At 43.3% G+C, this 18854-nt stretch overlaps 1 protein-coding gene across 1 annotated transcript in view; it reads left to right on the forward strand.

Annotated features, from left to right (window-relative positions):
• LOC131483232 (autism susceptibility gene 2 protein-like) overlaps nucleotides 1-18854 on the forward strand; it is a 483929-nt gene that overhangs the window by 260480 nt on the left and 204595 nt on the right. Inside the window, exon 2 of the mRNA XM_058680768.1 lies at nucleotides 13856-14068. Within this exon, the coding sequence (XP_058536751.1) occupies nucleotides 13856-14068 (213 nt within the window). The remainder of the gene's footprint in view (nucleotides 1-13855; nucleotides 14069-18854) is intronic.

Raw genomic sequence — 18854 nt, forward strand, 5'->3', positions numbered from 1 at the left:
CACTTATTTACTGGTCTCCTTTGTGGCAGGGATATCCCATTTTATTTTCTTCATAGCTCTGTCACTATGTTCCCAGAGATTTCTCCAGTCAGAAAGGCACAGAATAGCGAGGCCAGTCCTCAGAGCAGGTGGAAGTGCCACCAAAGTGTGTGTGTGTGGCAGCGCTGGATGCAGCCAAGCCACAGTGGGAGAAGTAAGTGAAGTGTGTGGAGGTGGTCTGTTTTCTTGGGGTGAAGGTTCCGGTGTGTCAGATGCATAAAAAACCGATAGGAGCTTTATCAGCGAAGGAGTCCAGATGTAGGAAGCTTGGTCTCTCTTCTTCAGTGCCACTCTAGCTTTTGGGGTAAAGTTTAAAGTACCTCGTTTCCTTCCTTTCTCTCCCCCTCCCCCTTCTGTTTCTGACTGACTTTATTTTTTTTTCTTAATTTGAAAGGCAGAGTTAGAGAAGGAGGGACAGAGATCTTGCATCTGCCTGCTTATTCCCCAGATGGCCACAATAGCCCAGAGCTGAGATGGTCTGTTGCTGGAAGCCAGGAGCCTCTTCTGATTACCCATGTGGGTTCAGGGACCCAAGAACTTGGATCATCTTCTGCTGCTTTCCCAGGCAATCAGCTGGGAGCTGGATTAGAAATGGAGCAGCCTGTACTCAAACCAGTAGCCACTTGGGATGCCAGCACCACAGTTGGAGGATGAGGCTGCTACCTCATGGTGCTGGCCCATTGGATCCCCTTATAAGCAGGCAGGATGACACTCTTGTCCTCTGAGGAACTGAGAGACTTTGGGTGACGAAGGTGGAGGACAGAAGTAGCTGCTCTGGTGTGAACCAATACGCTGCTGAAGGGCTGGTGGAACTGCAGTGTGCTGTCTGCCTTCGCATCTTGTTTCCGATCCAGCTCTTCACTTTGGACAGTACAGCTGACAGACTGGGTCACTGCAGAAACCACCAGAGCCTGCTGGTCACCATGGCAGGGGCAGACAGCACCAGTGCCATCCGTAGGATGGAGTGTGTGCTAGCAGCGAGATGGGAGCTGGACACTAGAAAACAAAAAAGCCTGCCGTCCAAGGCACTTTTTAAGCCACAGGCTCAATATTTACCCCCAAACGGATTTCCCTACCAGCCATCTGCTCAAGCACACACCCTCCCAACCTCACACAGCAGGCCTGGCCTTTATCATTCCAGGCCTGCAGAGCCGTTCTCACCCACTGCGGCATCAGTGTTGGTTTTAACAGCCGTCGTGTGCATCGACTCCCGTGCTGATGGTGAGTGTAGGCACCGTTGTCAGTTTGTTTAGTGAGTGGTTACCTCTCCTAGGCTGGGCTGGGGATTTTTTGCCTTTATGGATGTCATTTGCTGGGCTTGTCGTGGCACCAGTCAGTCCTCTCAGGATGGGGAAGGGCTGGTATCTTTTTGTTGGATGACATCGCTCACGGGACCCAGGGCCAGTGGTGTGCCTGTGAGGGTGCCTAGGCGTAATAACGGACAGATGGAACATGTATGTGCTCATCAAAACTCAGCTGAGTTCGCGGCCGACAGCTCTTCTACATAGAAGCAACCGCTGCTGCCTAAAAACGTGAGAATGTTTTCAGAAGGGACTCAATGCTTTCCACAAATCTACGGGGCTTATGTTTCTATAGAGCAGTCACTTTCTCAAATCAGACATCCCTGTTGCCTATTAGGTAAACACAGAAAACATAGATTATGAGTTAAAAGTATTGACAGCATTTGAAGTGCTGTCAGAGAACATTTAATTCCGTTTATTTTTGTGATAAATCTCGTGTTTAATCCTCTGGTTACTCTGTAATCATGTCTCTATTGATCTTTTCTGAATGACTGCCTGCAGTTTAATAAACTTTGCCATTAACTCAGGGCTTCTAAAGGGAGAGATTGATTCTATTATCAAATCTGATAGAACCAATAAGTGTGTACACATCACTAAATCCATCTATAGGAAACTTTGGTATAGAAAGACGCCCATGGCTTATTCAAGACATGGGCTGAAAGTCTAGACATCGTTGTGAGACCTAATTACCTCAGAGTTAGCACTTGATTGCTTTATGCAAATGGACAGTGCTCTTCATGTCTGAAGTCAATACAGTGGCTGACGGAAGCTTCTTTTCTTCCCATGACCATCATTGTAGACTCTAATTCACTCTCATTACAGATTCCGGCTGAAAAGTTTATTTGGTCTGTTTCTTAGGTCTGTGGGTTCGTATTTAAGTGCTTTTCTGTTTGTATCTCTACAGACCTTCAGGGTAGTTCTGTTTTAGTTTTACCCGTATGATGCCAAAGGGAGGAAAATCCTGTGTGGGTAAATCCTAAAATAGAAGTCCTGGAGGAGAAGAAGGGTGGTGTTGGCAAGTGCAGAGTCTTGGGCTGGGCTGGGTGAGAAAACCCCAACACTGGAGAGCTTGCCACGAAGCCCATCTGTGTGCTTCAGTTACCGATGAGGCATTTGCATAAGTGCTAAATGGGCACTTCTGCACCTGTAAGTTTTGTCATTACCCATTAATATTTATTGAGTCACATTGATAGAACTTAGAGAATTCAGATTCTGGAGCCTTTGTGCAGCTGCTTAACTCCTTTAAGATCAGAAGGTATCATTTTTTTTTTCCACCACATTTTACCCCTGAAATAAAAATATAAAGATTGGTCATTTTTAGCAGAAAGCCTGAGCTTTTATATCTATCCGGAATTTCTGTTGCCCACTTAACCTCTCCCAGAAGGAGTTCAGGTATCTGATAAAAAAAAAAGGCGTAGCCTTTCAGTAATTATCCTTCATAGAGGAAGTGAAGGTGTGTAGAAGGATCTAAAAATAAGTCAAAATTAAGCCATTAAGTTCCTTTCATAAAAAGCCCACAATCCTGACAGAGAAATAAAGCGAGTTAGTGTTAGGGGAATGAAAGTAGTGAAGTCTCCTGACCCAGGGCCTGTGCCTCGTTCCTGCTCATCTGGCTTTGAGAAGTCATTTGTTTACCAAGCCTCTGTGTTTTTCTTTTATGAAATGAGAACAGTGGCTGCTTTATAAAGTTATTAGGAAAATCTAGTAAGATGATGATTTTGAAGGGAACTGAACACCTTTTCAACTGTAGTTGCTAAACATATCAGAAGTTGTGAAGAATCCTAAATCAGTGTTTCCTTTTATTCAGAAACAGACCCCTCTGCAAATCATGCAATTCTCAAATCGCAGCTTAGCTAAAGCGCTGGCATTGGAGGTGTGGCAGGTAAAGCTGCTGCCAGCAGTGCCAGCATCCCTTATGGGTACTGATTGGTTACCTGGTTGCTGTTCTTCTGGTCTCTACCAGGTAATGACCTGGGAAAAACAGCTGAAGGTGCGCAAGTGCTGACCCCTTGCCATTCCTGTGGAGCCTCCTAGCCCTGGCCTGGCCTGGCCCAGCCTTGGCTGTTGAGGCCAGCTGGAGAGCAAACCAGTAGATGGAAAATCGCTCCCTCTCATTCTCTCAATCTTTCTCTGTAACTCTTTCAAGTAAATAGATCTTTTAAAAAAAACGAATATAAAGGAACTTGAAAGGTAAATAGAAATTTCACAAATATTTATATATTTGAAGAATTGTTTGTTTGGAAGGCAAAGTGATAGAGACTGACAGAGCTGTTTTATCTGTTGGCTCACTCCCCAGGTGATTGCGAGGACTGGGGCTGAGCCAAGCGTCTTTCCGTGGTTGACAGGGCCCAGTTATCTTGGCCATCTTTTGTTCTTTCTTGGACAAATTAGCAGTGATACTCATTTCGTTATTCTTTAGTGGCCTCATAGAACTATTTGCAAACATTGGACTCCATAGGGCTTATTTGCCACCTGTCTCATCCTTCCTAATGTGCCATATAAAACTGTGTTCAGAACCATGTAACAAATCCTTCCAGAGGTTGCTTTCTTGCTACTGAGAAGAGCTAAACTTTAAATCACATTCCGTAAAAGTTTCTTGTCTGCTAGTGAGCAAATTTTGCCTTCCTCCCCCTTGTTCTCTGTTTGTCAGTTTGCTTTTGGAAATGGGATCTGAGAAGTGGTTACCATTTCCTGGATAGCACCACCAGACCTAACGAAGGTCAAGCATGGTGTTCTCTGCGCCTGCTTATGCAAACCTGCCTTCTTAGGGGCCACAGTTAGAAGGACCCGTGATCACGGTGTAGTAGGGCAGAGAGGAATGGAGTCCTCCATCTCCCAGTCTGTTGCTTTCTGTGCTACCTGTGAGTAATTCCATTCTACTTTAGAGGTTGCCCTGCATCTTTTGTAAAAAGATTCACCTGAGGCCAGGTGTTGCCATTCTTGGTTGGAGACCTGGTACATGCAGCATCTTGTCAATTTTTGTAGTGAAAATTCAGACCCAGAGAAGGTCTCCAAATCAAAGCTAGAATATCCAGCTCCCCTCTAGAACTCTTCAAAGGCAGGGAAGTAACCGTTCAACACATATCACTTAAAGTAAGCTGGAGACATTGGACATGGGTCATTTAGCACTAAGGCATGTGAGTACCTGGGCAGGGTGATAAAGTGAACAATATTGATTTTACCACAGTGTGGATGTGGGAGTAGAATTAGATAATGATTTTGAAAGTTTGTGGAAGAAAATCTGAGAGGAAAGCAGGTGGACTGGTACAGTTCTGATCCTTGTGGGATTACCTCAAGAATAAGAGAATATTCACAACATCCCCATGCCCTTAATTCATATTTCCAAACATAGTCTGCCACACTGTTACTTCAGGAACCACAAAAGCTTTTCTGATCATGGAGGTTATTCTGAGTGTCATCAGTAAGTGTCATTTGCTAATTATTTTCCTGCACTATAAAAAAATGCATTAATTCAACTTTGTTTCATCTTTTGCATGGAATGACCAACCAAAAAGACGAATAGTGGCTGATTCATTTTGTGTCCCCGAAGTAGACAAAATGTCCCTTTCCTCCTCATGCAAGAATAGTTCACCTTAAGGGAAACCCGAAAAGAGCACCCGTTATCCTAACCCTGAGATGGCCTGTATTCTGATGTGAGTTGATTTACATAACCCCAGTGGTGTGTGCTGTTGAGTAGTTTCTCAGTGTTAGGCATTTGTATTTCTTCTTTGGAGGTGGCCTCTGTTCTCAAAAAGACCCGCAAATCCTGTGGTGCCAACTTTCCGGCCGCACGATCCTCTCCTCTGTGGTATGTGTCCTTTCCCCGTCCTAGACTGATCCTTTGTGCATGTTACTGCCCTGAAGCCCTCCTTGATGGGATTTTCTGCCTCAGTCATGCTTTGCTCAGCTTTCAGACTGTTTGCTGTTCTGGAGGAGTTAAATTTTTCTTTTTCTTTTTGAAGGTTTCCTTTTCGTCATGCTGTATTTCTCAGATTATCTGGAGGAACTGTAATCCAATTTTAGGAATCCTTCAGGGCTGAGAGCCTAAACTGTTTTAAGCAATCACATGTGGTTGCCAGGGACTCAACTACTTCGAGTGTGTTAGGGCCTTACAGCAGCCAAACTCTCAGTTATCTATGGGAATGGAGGTACTGCTGAGACAATTTCAGTGCTCAGAGTGTTCAAAAATAGTGCTTCGGCCGGGCGTTGTGATCTCATCCCAGTGTTCTTTGCCCCATCACCTCTGACAGTGACACCAAACCATTGGCAGATGTTTGTTTATACAGAGTATTTTTTTTTCTCTTAAACCTGCTCCTTCTCTCCATTTAGATTCTCTTGTGTGTTATCATTTGTTAATTACACCTTGATAAGCTACCTCCATGTTTCTTAAGGGTAAAATTGTACTTATATTTCCTTCTGCTGCTTCCTGAATTAATGATGCTCATCATCAGAGAGGATATGGCCCAATAGTCCTCAGGATGCTAGGAAGAAAGAGAACAAAACTTTACAAAATGTTACTCTCCAAACAATCATGGAGAGTGGAATGTTAGACATACAGGAAAAAAGATTCATAATATGAACTCTGCTTTGTCACAGTAAGAAGTGAAAGTCTGCCGGAGACCATAGTGTTGTCAGCAGAGCTGTCTCACTGGCAGTGTTTGCCACATCCTGGCCTCAAGCCAGTCCTGGAGTATGGGCATCCCTTTGTCTTAGAAATGTGAAAGGCGGTGGGGAGAATCCCAGTACCTATGAAACTGTGTCACATAATACAATGTAATTAATGAATTTAAAATAAAATTAAAAAAAAAAAAGAAATGTGAAAGGCAAGCTTCTTTGAATAGATGACCGAGTATAACCTAGTTATCAGTAACTATGACAAGCTAGCTGCTCATAATGGAAAGAGCTGCCATTAAAAACAAAACTGTATTGGGGGTCAAATTGAAAACATACTGTTTGCTGTGTATTTGTTCCCATGTAATAATTAACACAGTCAAGGCAATGTGTCTGTCACTCTTAATGTTTTCTCATGTCCACCCATAAAATTTCTTCTTATCTGTCCCAGACAACCACAGATTTGCTTTCTGGGTTGTTTCCTCTTTACTTGTTTTGAGAATTTTTAATATATACTACTTACAAAGTTTTTATGTATACTTTTCAAATACTTTTGTTCTGTTTGTATCTTTTTTAAAAAAAGATTTATTTATTTGAATGGTAGAGATGGGGAGACACACACACACACACACACACACACACGCGCACAGACTGGGGGAAGAGAGAGACAGAGAGCATGAGAATGAATGTCTTTCGTCTCATCTTTCACTCCCTACACGGCCACAGTGGCCAGGAGTAGGCTAGCAGGAACCCAGAGGATTGGAACTCCGTCAGGGTCTTACGTGTGTGCCAGGGTCCCAGGCACATGGCCGTCTTGTACTGTTTCGCCAGGTGCTTTAATAGGGAGCTGGATCAGAAGTGGAACAGCATCCAGTATGGTCTGCAGGAGTTGGCATAACTTGCTATGCCATAGTGCTGGCTTCTGTCTTATTCTTAACTGTTTTCTGATAAGTTTTAATTTTTGATGAAGTGGTGTTTATCAGCTTATTCTTTCATGGATTACATTTTTGATATCATACCCCCCAAAATCTTTGCCTAGCCTATATTTTGAACAGTTTTGTCCAATGTTTTCTTCTACCAGTCGGGAATTTGGGGGTTACAATGTATTTTGAGTTTATTTTTCTGACTGTATTGTTATAGATAAAAATTAACCTGTTTTGTTTAAAGTTACCCATTTTTTTTTTCACCATGTTAGAAAGCATGCTATTTCTCTGCAGACCTGCTTTTGTACGTTTGCAGAAAATCAACTTTCTGTGTAGGTGTAGGTCTCTGAGTGCTCTGGAATGTTCCGTCCATGTATTTTTTTCTGTCTTGATGCTGTACGGGGACACCTTCCTGGATGTTTATCTGATCTACATAAGGATAATAATTCCTGGAGTTGCTCTTCGCTAGCTAAGTGACTGGAGTTTTGAAATCCTACACGTAGTGGAGCATATGGCATGTGGTAGGAGTTTGGATACTAGATTTTAAAAGAGGTGAATATTACAGATTCGTGTTTGAATGCACACTGTGTACCCTGTGACTTCCTGCACACCATCTCCTCTACTTATTAAAAATCTTGATGTGTGAGAATCTGTTCATAAATCCTTTGACTTAAAAGTGCAAAGTAGGGAGCTAGTGTGATTACATCTAGGTAGGATGGAGTTGTAAGCCAGCTTTGTGCTTTCTGGTATTTCTGCTTCTTATTGTACTAGGCCCTCCTACTTCTTTTGCCCTGATGCATTGGTGGGGTTAGCATCTGTAAAACCATTTAAACAGAAATACAAATGCTATACAATAAACCAAGAAAAGATATGACAGACTAGAAAGACGTCGCACAGCCATTAACGCCACTGGATGATGACATGTAAAATATGTGTTCTTTTTCTCCTGGCTTCTTTGTAAGTTCCTAAGATGAAATAACAGATGGAATTCTTTTAAAATTACCTCCCTCTGTTGCACACTCATGTGGACATCCAGACACACATACCACAGATGCCGTGGAAGCGATGGGCTGCCCTCGGATTTGTTTGGTCGGAAAAATCAGATGGAGACTCTTTGTGAAATCTATTTCATGCAAGGCAGGCAAATGGTGTCCTCATTTTCTGTTGTCTCTGGCTTCAGCTGTAATCAGCAAATGGAGCCCTGCAGCCTACACAGTGTTTCATCTGCAATTTGTTGCTCTCCCCTAGTTTGCACAACACTGAACCGTTTCATTTTGCAATTCAAGAGTGGCAGAAGAAGAAGCCTTTGGTGGAAGATTATAATTTGGGAGCAGAGCAGGATCACCTATTTGGAAGAAGGCTAGGGTGTTGGAGGAAATTGCCTGGGCTAGTCAGTCACCGAGCCTCTCAGCAGATGTGCCACGGTGACCCTGCTCTCCATCACCAGTGACCTAAAAATCACATAATTTCAGCCGTTCTGGAAACCTATTCCCATCTGCTGTGCATGGCTTGTCCGCTTACCCCCTCTATTGCCAGCAAATATGTCTAAATCTTTTCTTTTACCATGAGCCTCGTGCTGGTGGCTGGCTGCCTGGGTGGCTGGCTTTGCTGCTTTTTCTCATTGTTGAGTGAATGCCTTCAGAGCTTTTCCCCCCAAGGTCCCTCCCCAGTCCTTCTACCCTTCCGCTTTTTTCCTCTCTGTTTTTATGCAGGGGGTGCAAGTTTTGATTTCTGCACATTGTAAGGATCTCTTGACTGGATCTGAGCAATGAATTACAGTCAGATAGGTGAATAGGAGAAACGCATGAAGATTGTGCTCCTGTAGGGAAATGGAGATGGAAAGAAATGACGAAAACTAGATCTTCATTCAGTAAGCTGAAGGGTATGGCAGTTGTGAGAAAGTCAGAAATGTATGGGACCAGATAAGTCAGATTTTTTTAATAAGATCTGTTTCTGTTGTGTGTTGTTTTTTCTTGTTTGTTTGTTTTGTTTGTTTTTCTTGGTTTTGTGGTGGTTGACTTTTCATTTCCAGAAGAAGATGTGTCGTCTCCTGCGGCAGTGAGGGTGTTCCACAGAGGAGTTTTCTCTCCTGTCTGGATGTGTGTGGTGATCACATTTCTCTTGCCGTGCCGACTGCATAGGGGCCTTTTGGTATCTTGTTTCTCAAATGCCTTTATGAAAATAATCCTTAAACTAAAGTGGCATATTTGGGGGTAATTTGTTCTGCCCCCTTTCATTCATTCGTTAAATACTTCCCTTGCAAAATATGGAATATGGCCATCTAGTTTTTGGGTTTTGTTTTTGTTGTTTTTCTAAAAGGACCCGTGGACAGTTTTGATGAACATTTTTTAGGGGTTTGGGGGACACTAATTTACATCATGGTGGGTTGTTTATGCCTTTGTAAACTGTCATCCTTTGGTCTCACGACATTAGTTTATAAGCCAGATTGACTTCTTTCTTTGCCCCATATTGTAGCAGTACTGTAGAGAATATCCAGATTTCTTTAAGGACATTCTTATTTCAATGTTTCTGTTTGGTTGCGGGAGGGCTTCTCCTGCATGTTGGAGAGAGGCGTGCACATTACAGATACACCATCACACAAGTGTTCTGAGTGGGAGCATTGGGAGTTGTTTCCTGATCAGGTTTGCTTGTGACTCTCACTGCAAATACGGGCCAGTTTTTGTCATTCCTTCTCCCAGCCCAAATGAAAGACAATGACGAGTTAAATGATCATTTTCTGTTATACATTGCAAACAGCCAAACATGTTTATGGAAGGAATGAATCCACACTTTTGTTTTTCAAAATTTGTTTTAAAGGGTCAGTAATTTGTACAAAGCTATGTACCCTCCAAAAATAAAAATAAAAATCAGTGTGTATTCTTTGAAAATACAAACCTCTTGGATTCAAAGCTTTTTTTTTTTTTTTACAACATTTCATTTCATTTTTCCTGTTAAGTCACCTCTGAAGACACTGATTCTTCTTCTCTCCTCTCTCTATACCCCCCACCCTCCAGAGTGGAAAATCTCAATATTAATTGGAGCTAAGATGATTGTACTGCTGCTGCTCAGACTTCAGCAGGTCTCTTACAAGCTAATGTCACGGCATGGGGTCCATTTGCTCTGTGTCGCTATTCTGTAGTGCAGTGAGAATGCCTTGATTAATATGCTACACGAAAATAAAATGGATTTGGGAGAAATTATAACACCCTCTCATAAATATTAATTCGAATTTGTATGGAATAGCACATAATTTTCAATATGCTTTGGAGGCACCTTCAGTATGAAAGAAGATTTGGTTTCCAAAGAGAATGGCATAATTCTTTTTAAAAAGCACAGTTGATACATTATTAAATATCATTTGTTTGTAAATCCGATAGACTACATGCATATGATGCAGGGCAGTGAGTGGGCTGTGTGACAAAGAAAAGTGTTTTTTACCCTGTGGGGAGTTTTTCTCAAACCCTTAGAAGTGGCACCATTTAATCACAGCATATCGGAGTAGCCCATGATGGACCTCTCTCAGCTTCTCCTGCTAGCATTGCCACGGTTTACACATGCTTTTTCATGAGAGCTGACTGTCTTGCCTGGATGGGAAATCAGAGGAGGTGTCTGGATCTGAGCAGATGATTTGACATAGCCCACTGAGGAAGTGGACACTCACCAGAAGAGTTTACTTCAGCAGACATTGACTGAACATTTGTCCTGTGGTAGGGTAGCCTTGTGAGCAGGCTCTGGAACTGCTGAATCAGTGGTCATATGCTGTCGCCTTCATCCTAGCCTATCTTCCTCAAGCGCTTCTTGCTGTATGTTGCTTGCCTCAGGAATGCCGCTTGGGTCGCAGAGGGCAATGTGTGGTAAAGACAGCTGCCAGGTAGACCAGAAACCCTCATTTGCCTGCGAAACTGTTACTTTTGATGAATTGTGGCTCCAAGGATGAGACCTTTTCCCTTTGCTGGGGCATTTTGTAGTTTGCTGTTTTCCCTCTTATGCCAGCAGTGGCTCAGGGGTTCCTTGGTTTCCAGTTTCAATCATCTTTGCTCGCTTGCTTCCTTGGATGTTATAGGTAGGTTAGAGTACTTTAAAATCACTCCTGTGCTGTATAGTTTGGGATGTCTTAAATGATTATTTATGTATATGTTACAAGCATACTTTGTCCACATATTGCTTGCCTGGCCTGTGTGAAAGCCTGGAGTTCCTGAGATGAACTACTTAGTTCCTGGCCTCCTTTCCATGTTTTCGAGGGATTATGCTACCAGCTGCCTCAAGGCCCTTGAACAAGCTGTTCTCTGAGCTCTGCCTTTGGGATCTAGGTCAAATGACAGTCGTCAGCACCACTTCCTCCTCTGTGGTGGATCCTCTCTCTCTGTCTTAGCACCCACCCTCCACCTTTCTCTTAGAGCAGTAATTCAGCTTTTATGGGATTTAGTTAGAATCTGACCCCGAAGTCCAGGCTGCATAAAGTTGGAGCTTTCCCCACATCGTTTTCCACTTCCTGTGTAGGCTGTGTTTTCGTATTTGACACGGTAGAGCTGTGCAGAAGTGTGTGGAGTGAATGGAGGCGTGAGCACAGAGAGCTTGGTGTTACAAAGGTCTCCCCGGGAGGGCAGCATTGCTTACAACCCTTGAACTAGAAAACAGAAGTGTGCACCTGAGGGCTTCTGAACCCAAAGCAAAACCACAGCGTTAAGGTCTATCTTAGTTCACCCAGGCTACTTCAACAAAATGCCATGAAGTGAGCAGCTAATAATTAGGAAACATTTGTCTCACACTGTGCTGGATGCTTGGAGGTCCAATATCAAGATGCCAGCTGACTGAATGGTGAGGCCTTGTTCCTTGTAGGTGGTTCCTTTTAGCTGTCACCTCATGTGGTGGAAGGGGCCAGTAAGCTCCCAAAGGACTCTTTAATAAGGCCTAAAGGCTCTACTGTTATGATTCAGTTGCCTTCCACAACCCCCCTGACCTAATGCCATCACCTAGAGTACATTTGGGGGATATTCAGATGGGCCATAGCAAAGCTGAAGGTTTCAGATAATGAATATGGCTGGTTTGGGGATATAGTCCAGCACTTGATGGCAAGCAGGCAGTTATGAGATAGTGAGAAGCCACAGACGAGATAACTATGTTGAGAATTTTGGATATGAAAGAGAGGGAAGAATGAGTGATGTTTTGCAAACGAGAAATGTGTGAAAGAAAGCATGAACTTTTGAGAAAAAAAAAAAAAGATTTTTTTTTTTATTGTAAAGTCAGAGTTAGAGGGAGAAAGATCTTCTCTCTGCTGTTTCACTCCCCAAGTGACTGCAACGGCTGGAGCTAAGCTGATCCAAAACCAGGATCCAGGATCCAGGAGCTTTATCTGGGTCTCCACAAGGGTGCAGGTTACCAAGGCTCTGGGCCATCTCCCACTGCCCTCCACGGCCACAAGCAGGGAGCTGGGTGGGAAGTGGAGCAATCGGAGCATAAACCAATGTCCACATGGGATCCTGGCGGTTACAGTTTGAGGATTTAGCCACTAGGCCATCATCCTGGGCCCAGTTTTTATTTTCTTAAAGATTTATTTGTTTTTATTTGAAAAGGCAGAGCTACAGAGATAGAAGAAGGGAGGTCTCCCAAATGCTGATTTACTCCCCAGCAGGCAGGAAGGAGTTGGTCCAGAACTGGAACCTGTATTGGATGCTGGCTCCATGAGTGAAAGTGTAGGCTGCCACAGAGTTGAGAAATGATGAGGAATGAGGCCCCATTAAGTGGTGTTTTCTGTATAAAGAGAATCATGTCCACTCACTTATCAGGCACTAAGTGTCGGATCATTTTCATCTTAGTGCTTAGTGCGTATAGCGTATGTTAGGGTTCTGTGCTCTTCTGCATGTGCTCGGTCATTTGATGCTCTGGGAGCCTGTTTATTGCAGTGGCTTACTCCCCGGCCTGCTGACGAATAATGTCTTAATGTAGACTGGCCCCTGGCCTCTTGGTGTGTCTGTGTATGAGGAGCTGCCTTCAGGCCCTGTTTGTGCAGGTACAGATCCCCACTTCACTGATTCCCCTTCTATCCACCCTCCATCCCAACCACCCAGCAGAATAATGAAAAGCTTCTGTTGGTGTTGGTGATGCTATTGTTTCATTTTCCCAAGAAGATAACATCTCAGAGGAACATGTAGTAAAAACATAATATATTGGGCCCGGCGGCGTGGCCTAGCGGCTAAAGTCCTCACCTTGAACACCCCGGGATCCCATCTGGGCGCCGGTTCTAATCCTGGCAGCTCCACTTCCCATCCAGCTCCCTGCTTGTGGCCTGGGAAAGCAGTCGAGGACGGCCCAAGGCTTTGAAACCCTGCACCCGCGTGGGAGACCCGGAAGAGGTTCCAGGTTCCCGGCATCGGATCGGCGCGCACCGGCCGTTGCGGCTCACTTGGGGAGTGAAACATCGGATGGAAGATCTTCCTCTCTGTCTCTCCTCCTCTCTGTATATCCGGCTTTCCAATAATAATAAAATCTTTAAAAAAAACATAATGTATTAAGAAAACATTTTAATCACATGAATGGACAGTTTCTTTCTGGCTCACTTCTGCTTCAGTGTGTTCAGTCCTTTGTGATTTCTTTGGAACCAAGAATGCACTTAGCACTTGTTTTTCCTGAAACAGGTAGTAGTTGCTGTGCCAACGTGGGAAGTGAATGTATCGAGTGTCCTTGGGGAATGTCCATTGCTGGACCCAGGACCGAATCAGGCAGAAAAGCCGGTATTCTAGGGGGTAGGGGAACCACTTTGAATGGGCAGATTCTTTGCGGAGTATTCTAATGTCCAATGAGGAGAGAATGGATACATCTATGGTGGAGGTAGGGACTGCACAAAATTGAAGGCCATCTTTCATAGTTTTGGGTGCTTTCACACCCTGCTCTTCTCTCCCCTGAAATAATCTGTATTTTGAAGGTGACCCTAGCTACCTATGTAACCACCACTTCCCCCCCCACTTCCTTTCTTTTCTACAGAAAGATGTAGCACTTAAGCCTCAGGAACGCGTGGAGAAACGCCAGACTCCCCTGACCAAGAAGAAACGAGAAGCACTTACCAATGGCTTGTCCTTTCATTCCAAGAAGAGCAGACTGAGCCACCCTCACCACTACAGCTCGGATCGGGAGAACGACGGCAACCTCTGCCAGCACCTCGGGAAGAGAAAGAGAACGCCCAAGGGACTCAGGCAGGTGAGCAGCCTGGAGGGGTTCTTTCCTCTCCCTGCAGGTGTTGGCTTTCCTAAGGTGTTGGTTGCTTGTGGTTCCGCTTCACAGGTAGAGAACAGGTTTTTTTGTGGGATTGTGGAGTGGCTGCCCCTCAGAGTTCTGCGCTGGCTTTTGAGAGTACAAGTTGTTTTGCTGTTCCGTCTTTTAACTTGGATTTGAAACTTTGCATGGTACCCTTGCAGACGGGTATACTGTATGTAGCAAAGATTGATGTCGGTGCTGTTGAGGTTGACGGCATACTCAAGTCCTGAACATTGTCGGGATGGACTGGCTTGGAAGGGGAAGATCTTCATAATGAGGACAGATGCCAACAACAGACAGGTTTAATTGTGTACATTAACAGTGCCTTGCGTAAGATTTACATTTTGTACGGAAGCTCCAGTGTTGTGGCATGTGGGAAACTGTGGCAAAGAAGTGAATTTGCTTTTCAGTGCCTTAGTTGTTCTCCACAGCCCATAATTCAGGACTTATCTGTGTGATCTGCTGATTATGTGAAAGTCTGGTAGTGGGGCTTACTGGCCTGCTAATAATTAGGTTTCAATGATCCACAGAAAATACAGCTCCTGGCATGTGGGGAGCCTTTCCGCCCGTGGAAATCCCCACATGAGATGGATTAATAATAAGAAACGAAGCTGTTTATAGCAGTTTTTCTGCACAAATCCAGAGGCTTTATTTCCTGTGGAGCTACCTGTGTCCTGGATGTGTTTTGTTGTTGGTAAGACGTCCAGGTGAGGTTTCACTACCAGTTAAAGGAAGCAGTGGAAAGATTGGTGGTCACAGAGCAGGTGCTGCTAATTAGAAGCTGAACAGGTAATTTCTGGTTTGTAGATGTTCCCCTGCAGAGGGGGAGTTTCTGGGATCACAAGAAACAGAGGGTCCAAAACCTGACAAGGCCAGTAGACCCAAATCAGGAACCTTACCACCAGCAGACTCTTGACTGCCCCCTGGGGACCAAGGAAATCCGTAGTTCTTAGTTGTTTCTCTCATGAAAAGCGCCACCCTGATTGGTAGGCTCCAAAAGCATCAAGAAAATGCAGCAGGCAGTTTGGTGCCAAAGTTCACACTGCCGAATGATGAAGGATATGTTCCTGAGAAAAACATCTGGAGTGACTTCTTCATCATGGCCTCAGATGAACCCCTTGGCATCGTTGCCCTCAAATCTGACCCTGAAGGCTTGGGTGTGTCTAAAGATACTAGAGTGGAGCTATCATAGTAATTACTAGCCTAAATCTAACCTGCTGATTATATGTAGCCAGGACTTAGAGTCTCCTATTTGTTAAATATGATAAGGATTGTACAAGCAGATCAAAAGTCTCTAATATTTCTGGCAACTACTTCACAGTGTGATGTCTGATCCTAGAAATGGCCTGTAAAAGAACGAGAAGAAAGAGGATACACTGAAGAGTTCAGAGTGCAGAGAAGGAACTGAAAGTAACCACATGGGTGTGATTTTTCTTTAAAGCAGGGGTGTTGGAGAGAGAAAGGAAAGGTTATGTTCTATCAGAGGTGATGTTCCTCTGATATTTGTCAGGTCTCACGCATACCTCTGTTCATGAGAGATGTGAGGAGTGTAATTATTCCCAGTTGGGAGAGACTGTCCCCACCACCTTCACACAGGCCTGTGACTCCCAATAATTTAGGAGGAAACCTTGATACTCTCCCAGGCAGGAAACCTGTTTCCTTGATAACTGATACTAATATGCATTCTTGTCCTGAACCTCTGTTTCCCAGACCCGATCTGAATTTCTATTGTCTCTGTCTTCAAAGTTCTTCCACACTGTAAAACTTTGCTTTGTGGACTTCTCAGGGTCCCATGGTGAAAGAGTTTGTGATCATAAGACAGGACTAGGATTTGTGTGTTTTGAAATTGAGTACGTATGGGTCAGCCTTCTGCTACTGATGTTACTGAAATGAAAGCTGTCCTTGTTTTAGGAATCACAACTCAAACTCACTTGTTTTGATTCTCTATGAATCATGGAGAAATAAATAGTGAGTTATGTTTTGGGCCTATGTAAGGTTTTTAAAAAACAGTAGTATTTTATTATCTTCAGTGTTGATATCTCCAGTCAAGGGTTATTATTTCCAGTATGAAGGGAAGCAGAAGTTGGTCATTGAAAGGAGGCTATAATGCTTTCTGTTTGCAGTGTTTCTGGAGGCATGTATGTTACCATCGAGCCCTGCACAAATCACTGCCTGTGACGGGCCATCTGGAAGATGGTGGATTCAGGCCAGAAGAATTCCCTGTTTCTTCCCTCTGAGTTCATGGTTCTTTAAATTAGGTGTAACACAGACAAATATAGTGTTGAAGAGATATGTAAAGGAAGACCATAATGGTTCTAAGGTAGTTAGTTTTGTCATCTGTCAGTTCGTAACTGAAAGGCTCTATGAAGGCATTGAAGGAGAGCGAGATGTGTTTGTAGTGGGAGGGACAGAGGTGGCTCTTGTGGATCAGCCCTAGACAAGGGCCATCTGTTGGTAAGAAGGGATATACAAGTGTCCAATGGTCACAGTTAAGCTTGTCCTAAGAACAATTGAGACTGCTTTCCTATCATGCTGGATGGCTGTACATGACACAATTACATCTTTTGTCTTTGCTTCTTATTAGAGCTACTGGATATGATCTAGGTGGGAGGGGATCTTGCGATTAATGGATTGTCTTTAGTGCCTCTTATTGAAGTAATGTGAAGAATTACAGATGAAAGAGGACAGTGGGAGGTGAGAACTTGCTCTTTGTAGCCGACTTGGTGAGAGTGAATTAAGTTTGCATCTTATTAGGAAACGGTACTTCCTGAGTGGGCAACTTAATGCACAGCTTTCCTGTAATTATGAGATGTTACTCCTTAGTAGAGAGGAAATAATAGGATTCTATTTTTTTCTGAGAATCCATTGAAGGCGACTAATCTTTTTACTCTTGAGAATGCAATTATATACTTTAAAAAAAAAGAACTTTAGTTCTAAAACTAGACAGTGCTTTCTGTCTCTTGGGTGCTTATATATAAAAACTCAGCTCTTATAATGTTTTCCAATTCAATCAAAAGAAAGCTTTTTAATTGACACTTATTTGTTGAATCCTGACTGTGCATATAAATGCACGTTAATGTGCAACATGCTTAGCTGGACACTGTTTTGGAAAGTGGTCACGTTTTTTTTTTTGATATGGCAGATTTAACAATCCTGAGGGTTCCCAAGGGATAAATTATGCTTCAAGAAAAGATCAAGTTACTTGTCATACAGAGAAGTGTATCTCATTCTGGACTTGTCTAGGCTTATATTTGTCCTACTCAAAACTTTATTTAAAGCGTGAATGTTTTGGTATTATATTCATAAGCTTTTGTTTTTGCTGATAAGCACATGATCACACTTTTTCCTGCTACTTTGATTTGTAGATGGGCAATCAAAACAAGTTACACAGTTTCTCTCCACACGCAGTTTTATTCTCTAGTGAGAGCCCACGTCACTAAAGAACACAAGGAAGTTGGATGTTACCACAATTAAAAGCCAAATTGTCCCTTCAGAGAAGGATTTTAGCAAAGAGTAACCCTTTATAGGTCATGGAGGTTAGTTTTATTTCAGTGTATCTAACTTATGGGCTATTGGGCTGCTGCAAAAATTTAGTATTTTGTAGTTTAAAACAGAAGAAAGGGGTTTTAAAATAGAGTAACAGAGATGAAAAGTTGATGAGAGTTGAAGGAACTCTCAAATCTAGCTCTGATTTCTAATCTGCATTTAGTCCATGAGTCTGTTGTTTCTCTCTAGAGGAGAATAAGGCTACGTGAGCTAGAAAGCATTTTAGGTTGTAGGCACTCTTTTTGAGAAACACTAGGATTTATCATTAAAATAAATCCTGAAGTCATCCTCTACAAAGTTTTAGATTAGAAAAAAAGTCTTTTGTTTGTCTAAGGGAAGATTTTCTTAGAGAAAGAGGCTCTCAATTGAGAGATGTCATCTTGTAGGGTAGCACTTCAGAGGAAAATAAAGGCATTTGGGGATATTCTAAGAGCACAGAAGGTGGCCTCTAGCCTTACAGGAAGGATGGTTTACCCAAGATGATATTGAGAGGTGTTGCTTATAGATATTGAAAATCTCTTCTCTCTGAAAATCTGGTATGGCAGAGTTAATGTGTAGAAGATTTACAGAGAATGTTGTAAGCTGAATAATCAAAATGCCCAAGAGTTTTAGGAAGAAGAGGGATGTAACCCAGTTCCACATCTTTCTTTTTTCTTTTAAGATTTATTTGTTTTCGTTTGAAAGGCAGAATTACAGACAGAAGGAGAGAGAGAGGAGAGAGAGAGAGAGGGAGGGAGAGATCCACGGACTAACCCTCCAGATGGTTACAGCCACTGGACATGCCAGGAGCCAAAAACTTCTTCCAGGTGTCCCTCATGGGTATTGTGGCTCCAGGACTTGGGTCATGCTTTCCCAGGTCATAAGCGGGTAACTGGATTGGAAAATGGGGCATATGGGACATGAACCAGTTGTAGGCAGAAAATTAGCTTGCTATGCCACTGTGCCAGCCCCTAGTGCCACATCTTGTAAAATTAGAGTTGTGCATGGTGATTGCATGTGCTTTGTATGTTAGCATTGTGCATTGATCTCACTTTGTGGCTCCAGCAAGCCGGTGAACAAGGCACCAGCTGTGCTTTCACAGCCCATGCTCCCTCCTGTTGGCATCCGGAGGCTGCACTGTTGCTTTATTTCAGGAGGTTTTAATTTGATAACTCTTCATGGCCTTTGTTACTTCTAGAAAATA

Source organism: Ochotona princeps, chromosome 24 (assembly GCF_030435755.1).
Source record: "Ochotona princeps isolate mOchPri1 chromosome 24, mOchPri1.hap1, whole genome shotgun sequence".
NCBI classification, from domain to species: Eukaryota; Metazoa; Chordata; class Mammalia; order Lagomorpha; family Ochotonidae; genus Ochotona; species Ochotona princeps.